Consider the following 18,469-nt stretch of genomic DNA (forward strand, 5'->3'; position numbering starts at 1 on the left):
TTAGCCACACACATTACGCGGACATAAAACATTATTCTATGAAAATTGTTGTACTCTTATGTTCACTATAAGTTATGAAATCAGATAAAACCGTTCATCGGTGCCTGATATATTGATTCAACCTAACCAAAATAAGTAACTTTGTCAAAATTAATTAATGCTCAAAATTCAGTTGGTTTTACATCTATAATATTACGTACAAACTTAGTATTGAATAAATGTTGGCCCGCAATGACTATATAACTAACATCACATTATCTCATATTATGCATGAATGAAGAAAATAATTAATTTACGCTTTGTATAGCAAATTTGTTATTACTATTCACACATCTAAAATATCTTTAGACTAAAGGAAACGAAGAGTTACTCTACAACGGAAACCTCCGAAAAAAAATAACAGCTAAATAAGTATGTATACTTTAGAGTAGTTACAACAATTCGAATTATCCTCGATATATTTCAAGCCAATACACTATATTGTTCCTAAATTTAATTAATTTAATACAATTCCCATTACTAAAAGCCCCCTATACCGCTCTAAATAATAATTGTGGTTTATAAAAGACTGAGCAAAATCGTCTTCTTAACATACCGTATTAAGAATATTCTAAAGGAGAAAAACCTGTAATAATATTCTTATTTTTTATTTAAACATGTAGACGAACAAATCGGCTGTTAACATAATTTAATGGTTCCTTCTTTGAACATAATATAATTCTTGAGGATCACAGCATTATATTACCTGTATTATAACTTTAAAAGAAATTTTATAAAACAAAGAATATAAGAGATTACAAAAATATAACAGAATGAAATATAGTACAACTAATAAATCGTTAGTTCACACATGAAAAATAATGTATTTGGCGTAAACTTTGAAATAAAAGAAGTGTGCAATATAAATAACGATGACTGATCATACTGCTAAATACTCGTTTCTAGCCTTAAATTATCTCGGATTATGCTGCCTGAAATCTATGGATCGGAAACTAATTTGGCCAATTTGAACATTCTATTTTCCATCCTTCTCCTTCCCATGTTGATAAGAGATACAATTGGACTTAAACGATGTTGGAAAGGCCATTGTTTATCTCAGTGATCCCGAGAAAGAGTGGATCATCCTATATATACTCCCAATCATTTCCTACTATTTTGTATTTTAGCCTTTCAACCCCTCAGTACATTTTTCAGATTATTACTCATATATGTATATGAACGTGTTTTTGAAAATAACTATACATATTTACGCTCTTAACAAGACGAGCTCAAGAGAGAGTATATTTTCGGCATAAGTCTTAAGCCACCTCTTCTCCTCCTCCCTAATTAGGATACGTTTCAAGAAAGTTACTATCTCTTCCACATGTAAGTCTCTTCGATACAGTTACTTAGAAGTATGCTAACTCAAAAATGAATAGAAAATCTTTCTGTTTAATGTCCACGATTATGCCCTTTAGAGTAATCATTGATTAAGGATAGTGAATAATTATGGAAGGGATAGTGGAATGAGAATGTGGTGGGAATTCTGGAGTACCTCGAGAATACCCACGGACACGATGTTGTCCACCGCGAATATACTAGGCTCGGGTACGAACCAAGAACACCACGCACTAGAGGTAACGTTTTACCACTAATGCACAGTGCCCCCATATGCTAAGATAGATATGTGGATTAGTATACTGGCCAAATTAAGAAAGAAATTATTTTTATAGATAAAGAAACTGAAGTTATAAAGGATGTATGACAAAATATGTGTATATAAGCAGATAAAAGAATATATTACAAACTGAAATTATGAAGAATGTGTGGCAAAATATGTGTATATAAGGAGATAAAGGAATATATTAATTTTATATCTTTTAAGTAAGATGAAAGCATAAAGTATGAAGATGAAATGGTCTAAGATGATAACTAAGTTTTAGATATTTAATTACAGTACATTTTATTTGGTACTGATACTAGATTAGATGTGATTTAGAATTTAGATTTCTGGTCTTCTGGCATCTATGGCCACGTTAGCCCATCACGTTTGAGGGATGATGTCCTTTGCCAAGCACAGTATCCAGGAGGAGGGAACGAAGATAGGACTGTGGAAGAAAGGAATCGGCCAAGGACCTACGTATATGTTAAGTACTAGCCCGACATTTACGTGGTGTGAATGAAGAAAACCCAGGAAAACCTCATTCAGGGTGGGTGGCTTGAAGATATTTCAAACTTCTTCGGCCGAATACCCGGAATGGAATCCGGGAACAAAGGCCAGAGAGTTAGCGACTGCGTTACGCGGGGCCTCTGACACTTTATTAAAAGACGAATGAATGATATAGAATCTTCAAACTAGCTAAACTATTATCCAACCAGGAAGATAGATGATGCACTGATGTAATAATTAGTTTTTATAAAATTTGTGCAGTGTTAAGCGTAAAGTCACAAGCGCTATTGAATTTGGTTTGAGTAGCCCCTAGAACGTTTTCCGTTGAAGACACTTGGATGAAAGATGCTACAGATTTTCAAGCCAGAAATCTATATTTGGATTGTCCTGGGTTTTTCTAATGTCAGTATGGTTCCTAACATGGAAGGTTTGCTTTATTACCTTTTCTTTTGCGTGGATCACTAGCTCAAAACCAAAGATATCAATGAGGTTCTAAAATATATATAAATAAATAAGATTTGTAAAATGTATTAATATTTACTAATTTAATAAAAAAAAGTGGTGAAGGTAATTGAAAACTACTATATACGACTTTGTATATATTCTCGATTTCTTAATAATACATTCGTTGATGTGAAAAATAGATACATTAATTGTAATGTGTAGATTGATATCATATCTAGAATTTACTTAAGGAAATATATATACTTACTGGAGGTTCAGGACGAAGGAAGGTCGAAAGTTGCCCGTTAACGTTGATGCTCTGGAGTTGAAGAGAAAAAAATGAAATGAAATATTTAAGTTTCTTACGTCCCACACAATTAAAAAGAGAAAAACAAACATAAAAGATTGAGTACGAGTTAAAATGGAAATTCAACATTTCAGTATTTGTTGGTGTAAATGTAACTCCTTTAGTAGCATTTACTTTTAATTTTCAAGCAGCAATGGTTGGGGATTAAACATGTTTTACAGCTTCGAAATTTTATGTATCTCTAGGAGAGTCTGTAAGTCTGCATTCTCCTTGAGATGTCATAAAAATTAAGCAGTCAGTGGCTTTTCTACAGCACCATATAAATGTACCTCTTTTCAAATTTAATCGTTAACGATAGACGCATAGTAGGTCTCTTCAACCTCAATTGATCCTTGACGACATCAAATATATGCCGAAAATAGCCCTGATACTAAGCATCTCACGGGAGTGTGTTTGGATCATCAGCAACGTACTTGTCACTAAGAAACTTTATCAATGTGAGTTACGATATATCTCAATGGCAATCTAACAAAATAGCTAGTCCAACTATTCTAGGCAGTCTTTTATTCATTGTGAAACCTGTTATTGTTACATCTATTTACGTCTATTTACCCAGTATTTCTTTCTTACAATAATGAGCTTATTGATATTTACATTTAATTTCTAAAAGGTCTAAGAAAAATAACCCTTTCATCATTTTAAAAGAATATGAACATTCTACGTATGTAACATCGCAATGTGTTAGAAAGACAAAAATCAATTCGACATACTCATATATCAAAATTTATAAGTTTCGAAACTTCGGGACTTCAAGCACTAGATTCCCAGATAACTGAAAATTGATTATTTTTATGTTTATTTGAAACATAATAAATTGTACTTACTAGTGTATAACAACCACAGAAGAATGAAATTTTTGAAACAAATGATCTAGTCTATTGAGTTGAGTATTAACAATTTAAATTGTCTCTCGAAAAAGTATACTTTTTGTTTATAAAATAGTGATTATAAATATGATATCAAACGTAGTATACTCAACGGCCAATACGAATTTTAAATAGCTCAACTGACAGTTGACGACACAAGTAATATCAAAATACTGTAAGTATACAAAAATCGAGCTTTTAAAAATAAGAATATAGGTCCAGTGTTATCAATATATTGTCTAAGTGATGTATCAGAAGAGTAAAATTATCGTTTAATTAAATAGTTTCAAGACAATTTGGTAGAAGGTATTTATTTGCTTTGCTCAAAGTTAATTTTATAAAAATTGTATGTTTTCATTCGCAATTTCTGAATGCAGCATGCCGGTAAAATTACTATCACACTTTAAACTGATATTACGTGCTTTGGATAAACGTATCAAAATAAAATTGGTTACATTTGAAAGAAAATCTCGAATATTTTTTTGTAAATATTATAGACATTTGATGTGGACACATGAGTGGCGATGCACACATCATGGGGATATTCCCATTAACGCTACATACGCTCCAAAATCTGATGAAATGAACTGGATGGCAGGACTGATACGAGCTTGCATTCTTGCAGGTTTTGAGGCAATGGGGCTTATATAGACGTGTGCCTGATATTGAAATCTTCACCTAAAAGCACGCTGAACCAGCACCAGACTCTGTGTGCTGGGACATTCGGAAACAAAACATCTTTGTTCTTGTGAGGTCCCAAAAACTTCTTAAAACTTATTCTCTAATACCAATACAAAACAACGAAAGGAAACAAATTTACGTTAACACATTACGGCACAACAGTACAGAAACATAAAAGCTTCCCAGGTGACCTCCAGCATAAACAACAACTGTCTAGTAGATATCCAAAATGAGCCCATATCGACTAATCACAAAGCAAACATGAGTACATTTACTTTCTTCTGTGTTTGATTTCGTCCAATATTGTTGCCCATTGCATTCCATTCTTGCCGTGCTCAAAAAAGTATTTGAGGTTTTGTTTCAAATGTGAGCAATTTCATCCAAGGCGACGTAATACCACTTAAAGTATTATAATATTTTAATGACACGCTGTATAATGGACTTTATTGGAGATAAAGGAAATACATATTGTAGTTAAATATAACTTTAAATTACATACCTGTAATTCTTTAACTGTAATTAATAGATTGAGATTCTAAATTTAAAATAGGCACATCTCCGAAATTAAAGTCGGGCATTGATCCCTAGCTTCAGTCTATTTATTTACCAATGCAACTTGCGTATTTTCCTTATTTTCGAGTTAATATCATTATTATACTTTAACTCTTTATATCTTAACATCTCGTTCTATCTCTAACGGAATGTATCGTTAATATTGTCTGTTAACCATTACTATGCGCTATCTGCTATATTAACGAAGTCTGCTTAGTTATTTCCTTACAATTAGTGTAATATAGTTGGTGATATATTACACAGCTCTATTGTATGTAATCGCATTTTTTCGATTAAAGCTGCACATAGCATATTTAAACCTTCATCTTAGCCTGACTAAACTCTATTGTAAAGGTGTTGTGAACTGTACAAGTTAGCAAACGATTTCTCAATGCATGCTGTACCACAAGTTCTATTATAATCTCACAAGCTACCAGTGATACTTGGAAACAAACGCGTGCACTCACTCACACGCTGATATATATTCCAAATTGTGCTTTATAAAATGTTACATTTATACCGAATTATGCCCAATTATGCTCATGCTTGCAAAACACTAGCATATATTACGAAATTTAATTCCGAAGAGATCTTAGAAAATTAACTGAAAATTATTCTGTTGGTATCATCTTAACTTTGGCACAAACTTTATCTTTGGCATTACGAAATAAGTAGCAAGACCACGTCTCCAGTTCCGAAATACAAAATCAACATAATCTGACATAAAATTGTGAAATTGATACCACAGTTCCAGGAAGAAATATTTGTAGACTTTTTTTATTTTTACAACTAGCATATATATACTTACATAGGCTGAAATTACCAAAAACACCACAATAATTTCCTTCAAAACCATTTTAATGGTTAAATGAAGGAAAGACAACTCCTCAAATCAAAATGGCAGGGAAGTAGGAGGTACGTGGGGTACACTTACTCACTATATATATCGTTATCAGAGGAAGATTAATTGGGTATGCACAATAGGATTTCTCTTTTATCATCCACCACTATGATGATTGAATTGTGTCTCATAATGTGATATTAATTGACCAAGTTTTTATCACTGTATAATTGCCATTTTATGTGCTTTCATAATCGGAGGATGATCTAATGCATTATATAGCCTTTGTTATTCTGACTAACAGATCATTAACTGTCAGTTTTCAATCAAAGATTTGAAATTGTATATATATGTCTGTTTGTAGTAAGGATTAGTTTCCGATCTTTCGTTGCTGATGGCGTATGTAAAACAATACTAAAAGTAGAAAGAAAGAATTAACAAATCTTTCAAAAAGATCTCAACGATATGTGCATAATAACTTTTATTCCTCTCTGCAACTTCATTAATTAACATAATCCCAGATCATGGTACTTTTGAGATTTAATCTTTTTTTAGTACTTATATATTTCTACTATTTTTAACATTTCATTTGTAATAATTTGTACAAGAATAAATATTGTACATGTTTTCAAACGAACAGAGTGACCATTATGTGGCTATGTTCAGACAAACATTGATTTAGTATTTTAAGCTGTTTTATTTTCATACAACTCTACTATTCTATGAATCTAGGAAAGAACTCTATATTGAACCTGGATTGATGGAAGGAAAATTCAGAGAATATTAATACGACAAATACAATAAATAATGGAGTGGAATTCCCGTTTCTCATATTGTTCAATAATTGAGTATTAGTTAGTAGATGCACTAACGTGGTCAATTAGAAACAATTCACTCTATAGATATTAAATTTAAGAAATTATTTCACTCCTTAAATCTAGTAACTTTCTTTTAATTGAGTTTGCTGCTTTAGCTGAATATAATTTGATACATTGAATGTGTTTTAAATGGATATCATGTAAAAGTAATACAGAATATCAAATATAAATGATACGATACAATTATGATTTAAGGGAATTAAAGAATACTCTAAAGATGATTCATAAACCAATGGAGAGACTTATTGCTGAACAAAGCGATATGGTGAATACAAAAGATCATGTGTAGTGTTCGAGGTAAAGGGGAAAAACGCATTTAGTTAAACTTTTAATACTTGATGTTTTTCGAGAAACATGTCACTTCTGACATGAAACTGATTCTATTATATACCGTCACTAAGCTCTTAATTATGGTAGCAGGAATAAGACTTTACGTATGATATGATAGCAAGAATTAGTATCGTTATTGAGATATTGCCCCAAAAGAAAATTAAGCCTTAAACTTTAATTTCTGCTAAAATATAGCATTTTCAAAACATGATATTTATATTGATCGGTTAGACTACATACAACAAAATTACGTGCTTCAGTGTAACTCCTTGTTCTTAATTATTGCTACAGGTTATGAGAAACAGACTTTTTATGGTACTTAAACGTATGATAGGACTTTTTCTAAATATGTTAAAGTACTAGGATTAGGATTAGGATTTAGATTTCTGGACTTTCCGCATCTAACGCCATTTAACCCTTCACGTTTTTAAAGATGACGTCCCTCGGCGAGCACACAATCCGGAGAAAGGGAAGGGAGGAAACGGCCTGGGACCTGTAAGTTAGGTACCATCCTGAAATTTGCCTGGTGTGAATGAGGAAAACCCAGGTAAACATCATTCAGAGTGGCTGGCCTGAAAAAGCGTGTTGCCGAGTACCTCCACCGGGAATCGAACCCGTGACGGCTCGCACCGAAGGCGAGAGCGTTAGCGACTACGCTACGTGGCGCCACATGTTAAGGTACTGTAAATGGAAAATATACATTGTTCAGTATCAGATTAACACTACTTTTTCTGATGTTCTAACGGTGCCACGCATGCTACCCTAACTTATAATGCTTTCTCAGCCTTAGACAATGCAACTTTATATCCTATTTTACCTTAATACTTTAACAGCCACCTTATTTATTTTGAAAGAAGTAAATAAAATATGGAATATTTATATCATATGTTTTGATTGTCTTTATTAATAGTTACATAATTTATTACTATACAGTAATGAAGAACAGAAAAGAATATTAACATCATCATGTATATTTCCACTAACTGAAGCATGCTACCTTGTAACACTTACCTCAACATGCAATTACTTTGTCTATGTTTCTCTCCATTAACTACTCTGCTTATTCAATTTTAGTTGGAACTTCGCACACACATTCCATGAGGATTAGGAAATAGATTTGTAGTAGTATGAAGTTCAAATCAGTAACAAAAATAATAATGTGAAAGGGAGTAACACCTCTATCTTCTTTCCATGTTCTCGTCACATACAACCTATCTGACTAGTCACTGCATTTGTTTTGTAGAGTCAATGTTCCGTCCATATTGTTGATGTTAGTTGAGAAGTTTTGCGAGTGTAGGGATTTTCTGTTGTTGGGGTTTGTCATGGGTTTTTTCTTTTTTGTTTTTGGATTACCTGATATGATGGTAAGAAGATAAGAGCACTTAAAGTCATACACACAGTCAATTTCTTGATTTATTCTCTTATAATACACTTAAAAAGATTTCTGTATTTTGAAGTAGAGAGTGGAAATTGGAAACGTGGTCTCCGTCGTGATTAGAATTCTGTTAATATAACCAAAACATTTACGTTTGTTTTCTTCCTTACTACAGAGTTTACACCTCGCTTTTTATTCTTTCTTTCTGTCATTCTTTCTTTTGTGTCTATTCCAGCTCTGCCACAGCGAAGAACGGTTCTTTCCAATACCTACATTTTTGTCCTAATCCGAAGCTGGGAAGACGGCAGACAAAAATATAAGTACCGTAAAATGAAAATGCGTGCAAATGACTAAACTAGGAACAAATATCGATAAATAATTAACTTGAGAATCAAATCACAAAGCCCAACTAAAGTGTGTAAAGAATATAATGAAACTTAAAATAATACGAACGACATTAAAAATAATATCAAAAGATTACAAACAGAAAAATAAACGTCTTCTTGATATATTTATGGTGTCTTTTACGTACTCAAGGTGCAAAGTGGTAAATAAATAATAAGTGGTAAATAATTTTTCCTTAAATCTTCGACTCCTTCAGGGACGTTGCAGTAATAAGAATCTCAGACGTTCAACATCGCATAATCATAAGGGTCTGCTGTAGCCCTCTGTTGGCAGTTTTAAGCGATTGTTCAAGCTGGCACAATTAGTTCTTCCTGTTTAACGATTTGGAGCCAGAGATTATATTGGAAAAAATGCATTAACACTGAGGCGTATACAAATATCGTACGATCACTGATGAAAAACTAAACAAAATTACTCTTAGGTATGCAAAACAGCAATTTAACTTGCGTAGCTCAACCTATACAATGGAGCGCATATAGAGAATTAACATATATCCACTTTAGAACAATGCACCCCGCGCGCCTTCGTGGGTGTTTTTTGTTAGCGACGACCGTAACGGGTCACGAGTCCAAGCGTTCGTGCAAAGCACTGAGGGTCCTTTTAGTTGGTTAGCTCTTGTATATGGTCAGCCAGGAAAATCCTGATTTTCACTCCTAGCATCGGAATCAGGGTTAACGTACAATTAGCTCTTAGTTATAACAGTGCGTAGGTGAAGGGTGAGAGTCCTGAAAGTCAGATATACATACATATATATATATATATATATATATATATAAAGAGAGAGACACCAAGCATGTTGCTGTCACGTGATCAGAGTTCCTGTTTCTTGTCCATATATGGCCGTAGAATCGGAGCTGGTGTTACCAACAAGTATACAAAAACATACCAAACTGGTGAAAGAAGCTTCAAGATTGTTTCTTTATATACTAGGCTTGGTTAATAAAGTTTAAAATTAATATTGTTTTTTTCGAATTACTTTCAAATTCGGGAGAAATGAGCTTGGGGTCGGGTTAAATGAATTCCGAAATTATAATAACTACGTATAAAGAATAAAAGCTTTGTAGATAATCAAGAAAGATTGTACTTATATTACATTTAACAAAACGACAGAAAGAGCTGTTTGTTCGGTGTACTGAAGCATTAGAACCTTTATTAAAATTGTATGTCTAAGCCAACCATTTTAGTTAAACTTATGCATAAATCTACACTGTAGATCTCCGGCGTAGAGAAGGGAATGATCGCTCAACTTTACCCCCTCATATTATATTGATAATGAAAATTGTTTCTTATAATATATAGTATATGTAATTAGTAATCTCCGATAATACAACATTTTTAATAATTTATAAAAATCAACCTAAAGTCGTGTTAAAGAAACTTATTTCCCAGTAGTTAATTTTAACCAAATATTATACTTGAACACAGGTTCTGAACTGTATTCTTCATTTGAGTGGGCTATTTCTCGACAACATATGCATCAGCCCACGGGTGAGAAAAGAAAGCATAAAAAAGGAAGGAGGGTGCTGAAGTATTTCTTTTAAATATTGAGCTTCTTCTAAACCGAGTTGTAGCGGATGCGACTTCATACTGTTTAGCCTCTGATTCTACATCATTAGGACGACTAACATTTTAAGTGTTGTCCTATTATCATGAAGAGCAGCTACAGCTCAATAGTAGAGAACTCACTTCTGCTGTGTCCAGTCCCTGATTCTATCTAATTCGCGCTAAATTTCTTTTTTGGTTGACGACCACCATTGTGTCTGCTTTCTCAGTTTCTAACATTTCCTTCCACTGCATTCATTCCATCTTTTGGGTCCTTATCATTACCGTCTATCTTAGCCCCGAAGGAATAAAAGAAAGAGTTAACATTTAGTTAACGTCCCCTAGAGCAGCGAGTCAACGTCCCTTTGAGCTATATGACGAAGACCTACTAATTTTCATGAAATCCGAACCACATGAGCTCCCGCCGGGAATCGAATCCTGGTGGAGTAAAAGAAAGATGTAAAACTGTAATAGTTAATATTCATCATCATGAGAAAATAGAAGGACTGCGTGCATTAACTTGTAAGTACCGAAACCTGGTCGATAAACAATAAATAATGACACCAGAGAGGTGATACGCATAGTAGACAATTGTGTCTACTGATTCTACACCTGACTGCCTATAGGCCTTCCCGATTGCAACAAGAAGGATTTTATCACATCTGTTTTAAGCTTTTACCAAATTTCATCAATATTTCCGGCATCTATGACTTAAGATACCTGAAAGAATAAGAATTTTGTATATTTTTTTCTCTCCTCGAGTCCAGTTAACTTCTGGTATTAAAATAAATAGTCGCATGTTGTCGCAAGTACATATGAGAGTTTTCCACGCCATGCGGCGAACACTTCAGACGGTTTTGTATGTGGTCAGTGTATCCATTTATATATATAGTTACATAGATAGATACATAGGTATATAGATATGTTGTGCGGTTCTTAGACACATCAGTTTATTAGCCGCATATTGTTTGCTTTTAGTTCCGCCACTGCTAGAAAGTTATTAATCAAAGCTTTTTCTCTAAACAAAAATATTCAATACTCTTTAAGTTTTACTTTCATAAGGGAAAGTTAGCTAAAACATGTAGTTGTTGATCCCTTGGTACATAGTTTCTCTTATTGAGCACGAAAAAATTAAAGTACACCTATATATATATATATATATATATATGTATATATATATATACAGGGTGGGCCATTTTAATTAATCCACGGAAATATCTGAAAAATGATAAAACATAGAAGAAATGTTTCAAGTGCACGTTATATATTGCTAAGGGGGAAACCCAATTTCGCCAAAAGTACCCCTCTCACCCCCCTAAATGGGGGTAACGGGGGTAACTTTGAAATGTCAAATGGGAACATGGGTCGAGTAATACCTCGTTCGAAAGGTCTTGGAAAACTAAGTAACGCTGTACCAAAAGATGTTTCATATTTTGCACCAGCTTCAAAATGACCGCCATGATATAGTTTGGAAACTCCAGTACCTGTAGTATGAAAGCCATGGAAATGAATGGAACAAAATTGATACGTAAATATCATAGGGCATATCGAATGATGTAATCCCTGTGATCCCAGTGGCCTCCCTGAAGGGGTCTTGTGGGCTAACTTCAAAATTTTAATGTCCGACCGGACAACGGTTCGGGCGTACGCTTGACCTACCCAATGCTGTTTGGAAGGCAGACTTCATGCATTGAGAATTGGTGCACTAAGTTAACGCGGATGGCCACAGTTACATTTTGATTAACTATTAGGATTCATGTCATATTGTGAGCTTGAGGGACGAAATTGTGTGTACGTATATCCCCGAGTTGCTTTCTGAATAACCAGCACGCATTGCATAAAAGTTTCTCTTTTTTAAGTCACTACAGCATCATCCTTACAAACAAGTGTTTCAACCACACCATACCTATTTGTATGATTAGCCTTAATTTACGAATTAAAGTAGAGTTCTCGTTTGAACTTTCACTTTACTTTCCACCCCACTCACATACAGAGCGCAGGGAGAGATTATTTTGTACTACTTGGATTTCTTTCGATACATTATGGCAATTTTACTGTAATATTTTTATCTCTGTTGTATTATTCTCGAGCCTTGGAACGCCTCCGTGGTATTCCTATTTAATTGTCGTTATTTTCATTTATGTCTAACCGTATTCATACTATGGGCACTAGACGTTTTCTTAGACACAGTCACCATGTCTTTGCGATCATTTTGAAAACGGTGTCTCATGTAGAAAATTTTCTTACAGAAGCTGTTTGATATTAATTTGTCTATGTAACGTGATGTTACTCGCTTCAAGCTGCTATTTGAAATTTTCAAGTTGGCCCCGGATACCTTTCAGTTGGCCCTTGGAGTCACCCCGACAACACCTCTCGATGTGCCGTACGTCAGTTAGCTACTCCAGTTTTTCTTTTGTTGATTTATCTCCAATCGCTTTCATACTACGGGTACTAAACCTTTTCTCTGACACCGATACTATGTTTCGGCGGCCTTTTGAGAACACTGCCATTTCACATCAATCGTTTTCTCCTGCAATATGTTAGATTTGACAAGATTGATCAAACGAGGTACCACTCGACTCATGTTACTATTTGAAATTTTGAAGTTAGCCCCCAAGACCAGTTTAGGGAGGCCACTGGGATCACAGGGATCACACCGTTCGATATGCCCTATGATATTTACGTATTTCAATTTTGTTCCATTCATTTACCTTCCGTAGTTTTCACACTACGGGTACTGGAGTTTCCGAACCATATTATGGCGGCCATTTTGAAACCGGTGCATAATATGGAACATCTTTTGGTACAGCGTTACTTAGTTTTCCAAGAGCTTTCGAACGAGGTATTACTCGACCCATGTTCCCATTTGACATGTCAAAGTTCCCCCCTTTCCCCCATTTAGGGGGGCGGGGAGGGGTACTTTTGGCGGAATTGGGTTTCCCCCTTAGCAATATATAACGTGCACTTGAAACATTTCTTCTATGTTTTATCATTTTTCAGATATTTCCGTGGACTAATTAAAATGGCCCACCCTATATATATATATATATATATATATATATATATATATATATATATATATATATATATATATATATATATATATAGGGTTTCTTTCGTTAAAATTTATTTATCTCAGCGTATCCTTTTCAACTTCTTGAAAAATTACATATGAAAGAAATCTCAAGTAGAACCAAGAGCTCTGGCAGCCCGGTCATGTGGCTGATGTTACTGGTAAATAAAGAAAATAGTTCCCAACTTTGACGCATGCGAGGATAAATTAAGCGACTTAATACTTAAGGATGTAACAAATTTATTTTCAACATTTATTTTGTACACTTTATTTCATATTAACAGAGTAAACTATATTTTCAATGCTGCTTTTAAATTAGTTGAAATAAGTTGAAAATAAATTGTTTAGTTAATTCCATCTTACAAAATTTATCATGCTACAATGTTTATAAAGTATTTTCCATGAAGTATAACTTATTTTTAATAATTAACAATAACCTTTTTGCTAGATGTTGTACATTATATATATACACAGTATTTTTGATAAAGGTTTACGATATGCCCTCATCTCACGCAATGACTCATCAGGCAGTGATTTGTTTAGGATAACGATTTCCACCATTTTATGCAAGATTAAAATTGATATTTTTCTCCAAAGTTATAAGGAAGCGATATCCGTAGTAGAATGGGGATTTGCACACTAGATTATTAATCACCATTAGTAGGAAATTGTGAAATCATAAAACTAAATCAGAATTATATGCACTCAGAGTATGGAGTTGCGGTTATTCAACTATTAAATACTGACCATAAAAAAGACCGTAATATTATATAGCTAGCCTCAGTATTAGAATTAATTTAGAAAGCAAGCTAGTATATTATATTCACAACCTATATAGAAAAACTAAGGGGTGGGAAATTTTGCCCGATAGGTTCATTTTATTTAGTTAGTTCTATATAAATTAATATGTATTCAGGATTATTTTTTGTTATTGTTCCTTTCGATGAAATGTACAATTTAGATTTTTTTCAACTGGAATACACTGCATTTTTTTATGGTAAAAATAATAATTCATGTTATGCGGGCCGATTTGATACGCACTTGGTCTCTTTCTTGGACTTGGAAGCATCTTTGTTTTCCCCAAAATTCCTTTCCTTTTTTTATATGTAAAACATATATTACTTTTTTAAATGTTACTTTTCTGCTTTATAAAAAACAAGCTATCATAGAACTTGTCGTGTGTCAGTTATAATACTGGTTTTCTGCATAGTAATATGAGAAATTTAGTATAGGGGAGAGTTATATAAAACGGGGACGGCGGTTTAAACGGGAACATGGTGCTTCTAAATGGTTGGCGCTGCATACAGTGGCAAGGCTATGAACTATTTTTCAAGACAACGATTACACCATTTTGGATAGGAATATAAACATCACTCTACAGTTAGTGTGGATGCGTATTGCTTTGAAGTTTTTGGCGAAATATCTTTCGATGTGTCGCCTTTCAAATATTTAACTTATTCCCTGATTACATGTAGAAATAAATTTGGTAAATACAATAATGTGTTCACAGGATTTAAGCTATTGTTTACACGTTTCACTTATTGGGTTATATAACCAGTGAGGATAGTAAAGCCATGTTTTTCAATGTAAGTCACATTCTGCCAAAACGGGGACATAGAAGGTAGAACAAATAGGGGACGTCCCCATTTTTTACGACATGTAACATCGGTAGAATTTACTTGTAGTTCGCGTATTACAGTCCGCTTGAGGCTGCGTATTACAGTCCAGTACATACTAACAGTAGAAGGCAATTTTTGGCCTGACGCTAACCGATTTACGTTCTCTTGCGTTCGAGTTAACTGAGGCGAACCGTATTTCCCACTCGTTTAACAGGGACAAGAAAATTGCTAGAAAACACTTGCTTACGGACTTCGCGTGACCCTGAGAAGACATCTTTGGATAGGGCAAAGAGATTTAATCGCAAGACTGTGAAAACGTTTTTGATCTATTGGAGTCTTTTATGGACAATATCATTTCTCTCCGAATGATATTTATAATGTTAACGAGGCAGGCATCATGATGGTATCCAATAAGCCGTCTAAAGTGCTTGCGCTCTTTGTGAAGAAAGAAAAAAGAAACAAGTAGGTGCTTTGACATCATCTGAGAAAGAGGTCTTAGTGACTACAAAAATATGTATAAACCTAACTGGTAATTTTGTGGCCGCCATGTTTTGTTTTCTCCAGGAAAAGGGAAAATCATATGTTGATGGATGATGCACCTCTAGGTTCCTTTGTTGTCTATCACAAGAGTGGCTGGATAAATAAGAAGAGTTCATAAATCCTCCTTCTGAGAAACCTGTGCTACTTCTATTAGATGGTCACAACATGTCAAGAGCTTATAACTGATCAAACCTAGCAAAGAAAAGGAATGTAATTTTGTTGTGCTTTCCACTACACATCCCACAGATTACAACCTCTGGATGTTAGTTTCATGGCACCTCTAAGTAACTACTATTCTGGAGAAGTAAGAAAAGTTTTCACTTCCTTACCTTACAAAGTTGAATTAGAAGCAGAAGAAAAACGAAAGGAAGAAAATAAGAAAAAAATACAGAAAATTTGCTAAATAACGCTAATCCTAGGATCTACTAGTAAAGAACGAAAAGTGAGCAAGCGTATTGGAATGAAAAGTAAGATCGTGTCTGATAAGGATTATACTCTTGGAGATCCGAAATCAAAGAAAAAATAAACTCAAGGCGGAAAAAACACTATCTTCATCATCGGAAGATAATTCTGATGTAGCTTGTCATTTTGCAATGGACTCTATACTCATTCGAAAACAAAAAATAGATGGATTTGGTATTCTGGCTGTAATGGGTGGGCACACGATCCCTGCTCTAACGTGGACGAAAAGGATTATATATATATATATATATATATATATATATATATATATATATATATATATATATATATATGTTTGTGACTTTTGTAGCACGTAAAGTTTAAATTGTTGCTTAGTAGACAAAAGTATTTTATTTCTAAGTAGTTTTATTTAGTACGAAAATCTGATTTTTCTTTCTTTTTGATTAATTATAAAAAAAGGTATTTGTAAACTAGGTATGTGTATAAGATATAAACAAGTTGTAAACAAGATGTAAAAAGTTTTAAGCAAGACATTTTTAAGTTTTGAAAGTATTTGGAAAGTTTTTAAAATAGACCTAATTTTACCCGACTAGTGGTATAAAACGGGGATCTTCGCTCTTTTTCAATTTCCCTTATTTTTGTTGCAACAAACGTTCTTGTGATACAAAAAGGCCTGTTTCGTGGTAGCCAACATTTCAATGAATGTTTTGATTTACATCTAGCAATTTTATCACTGATAGTTTTGGTTATATGTACTAAAATATACAAGGGTCCCCACTTTGTACAACTGTCCCCTAATACATAAGCAGTTTTACGCACTGTGTTTAGCCTGTTTGTTTTTCTTTACAGATAGAAAGCACAATTGCTTGAAAAGTTTCTTTTTAAAAGTTTAGTTAAACAAGTAAACACAAATTGAACAAATATATTCTCAATGCTACTTAAAACCAGCGTCGGCAAAGTTGAATGTCCCTTGGTCCTTCATGTAACAGGTTCGAGCACCGTCTTTCTAGGGTCAAATATAGCTAGTAGAAACATATACAAATCAAACTTTCAGCCATATTATACCTGCAGGGAATAATTTTAGTTGAGCCCAAGAATACAGATTTTCTTAACGGTTAATACTAGCATACACTGTTTGAAGGTCTTTAGTTGATGATGAAATCGGTGAAGCACAAGCGGGTACAAGAGTTAAGTTCTATCTGATTTTATTTATTTATTTTGTTTATTTATTTATTTAGCAGTCACCAGATAAAGCCGGGAGGACATTTTAGAATGGATATCTAAGAACAACAACAAGAGAGAGGATTTGGGATGTTTGCTACCAGGACCGGTTTCGTAGGTGTCATCCCGGCATTTACCTGGTGGAACTAAGGAAAACAATCGAAAACACCAGTCAAGATGGTCGGCAGCAGGAATCGAACTCACTACCTCCCGAATGCCAAGCAAACGCTCTACCAGATGAGATACTTCGTTCGGTTTGTTCGGTTTAAAGTTTCGTTATATAATTAGCAGTTAAGAAAGCAATTTATTAAATATCTTTTACCTGAATTATTTTATTTCGATGGAATATTTATTATATTAATATGTTAATGAGAATTACAAATAACAGCCACAACCTTGATTTAAAATACATCAAAGAAATATTGAATTTTCTTCATCTCTGCATTTAACAATAACAATATGTAATTTTCGTGAAATAATCTTCATTTGAAGTAATATTATGAATATTTTGTTTCAAACTACCCAATGATACCTGATGTATAAATTTAAAACCAGTGGAATAAATGGGATTAAGTTGAGTTGATTTTAAATTTATTGCACCTTTCAGCAGCGAAGATATATGAGACTGGACTTAGTGATTAACGTTTAATCCGAACCATATGAGCTCCCGCAGGGAATCGAACCTGGGTTGCTCACACCAAGGGTGCGTACGCTAACCTCTTAGCCACGAAGGAGCTCTGGAATAAAAGGGGCTTATATTCCACCCCGCAAAAATCGTTCCACGAAATCAATTGAAAATTAAATTATTTAAAAGTGGCATATATTTTTTGAGGTTTGCCCACCATGTCCACTGTTGTATTTGAAATGGAATACACCACATCCATTGTGATCTAGAAAATTGCAACCATTATAAAAAAGATGTTCCATTTTGATGAAGTGGATATGAGTTTTATCAGTATTTCTCATAACACCTGTCGTTTGAACTGAAGAACCACCAATAAAGAGAGAGAAGGGGGAATAAATACCCTCCCGCATTAAGATGAAACATATACGTTCATCAAATATTCATAAAAGTTACCTATTTTAATTAACGTATTAACGTTTGCCACCTTATCGGATCGAAATCCGGACGTCGACACAATTTATATCTACACTTAACTCGT

At 33.8% G+C, this 18,469-nt stretch overlaps 1 protein-coding gene across 2 annotated transcripts in view; it reads right to left on the bottom strand.

The window, feature by feature from the left end:
• Positions 1-5,968, bottom strand: part of LOC145662000 (uncharacterized) — a 152,740-nt gene extending 146,772 nt beyond the window's left edge. For both annotated transcript variants that reach the window (XM_081727337.1, XM_081727336.1), the window contains exons 1-2: positions 5,868-5,968; positions 2,862-2,912 (exon numbers count right to left, since the gene is read on the bottom strand). In XM_081727337.1, coding sequence (XP_081583463.1) covers positions 2,862-2,912; positions 5,868-5,915 — 99 coding nt within the window. In that variant the 5' untranslated portion in view covers positions 5,916-5,968. The remainder of the gene's footprint in view (positions 1-2,861; positions 2,913-5,867) is intronic.
• Positions 5,969-18,469: the final 12,501 nt, after the last annotated feature.

This window comes from Thermobia domestica, chromosome 10 (assembly GCF_964235325.1).
Source record: "Thermobia domestica chromosome 10, izTheDome1.hap1.1, whole genome shotgun sequence".
In the NCBI taxonomy this organism is placed as follows: domain Eukaryota; kingdom Metazoa; phylum Arthropoda; class Insecta; order Zygentoma; family Lepismatidae; genus Thermobia; species Thermobia domestica.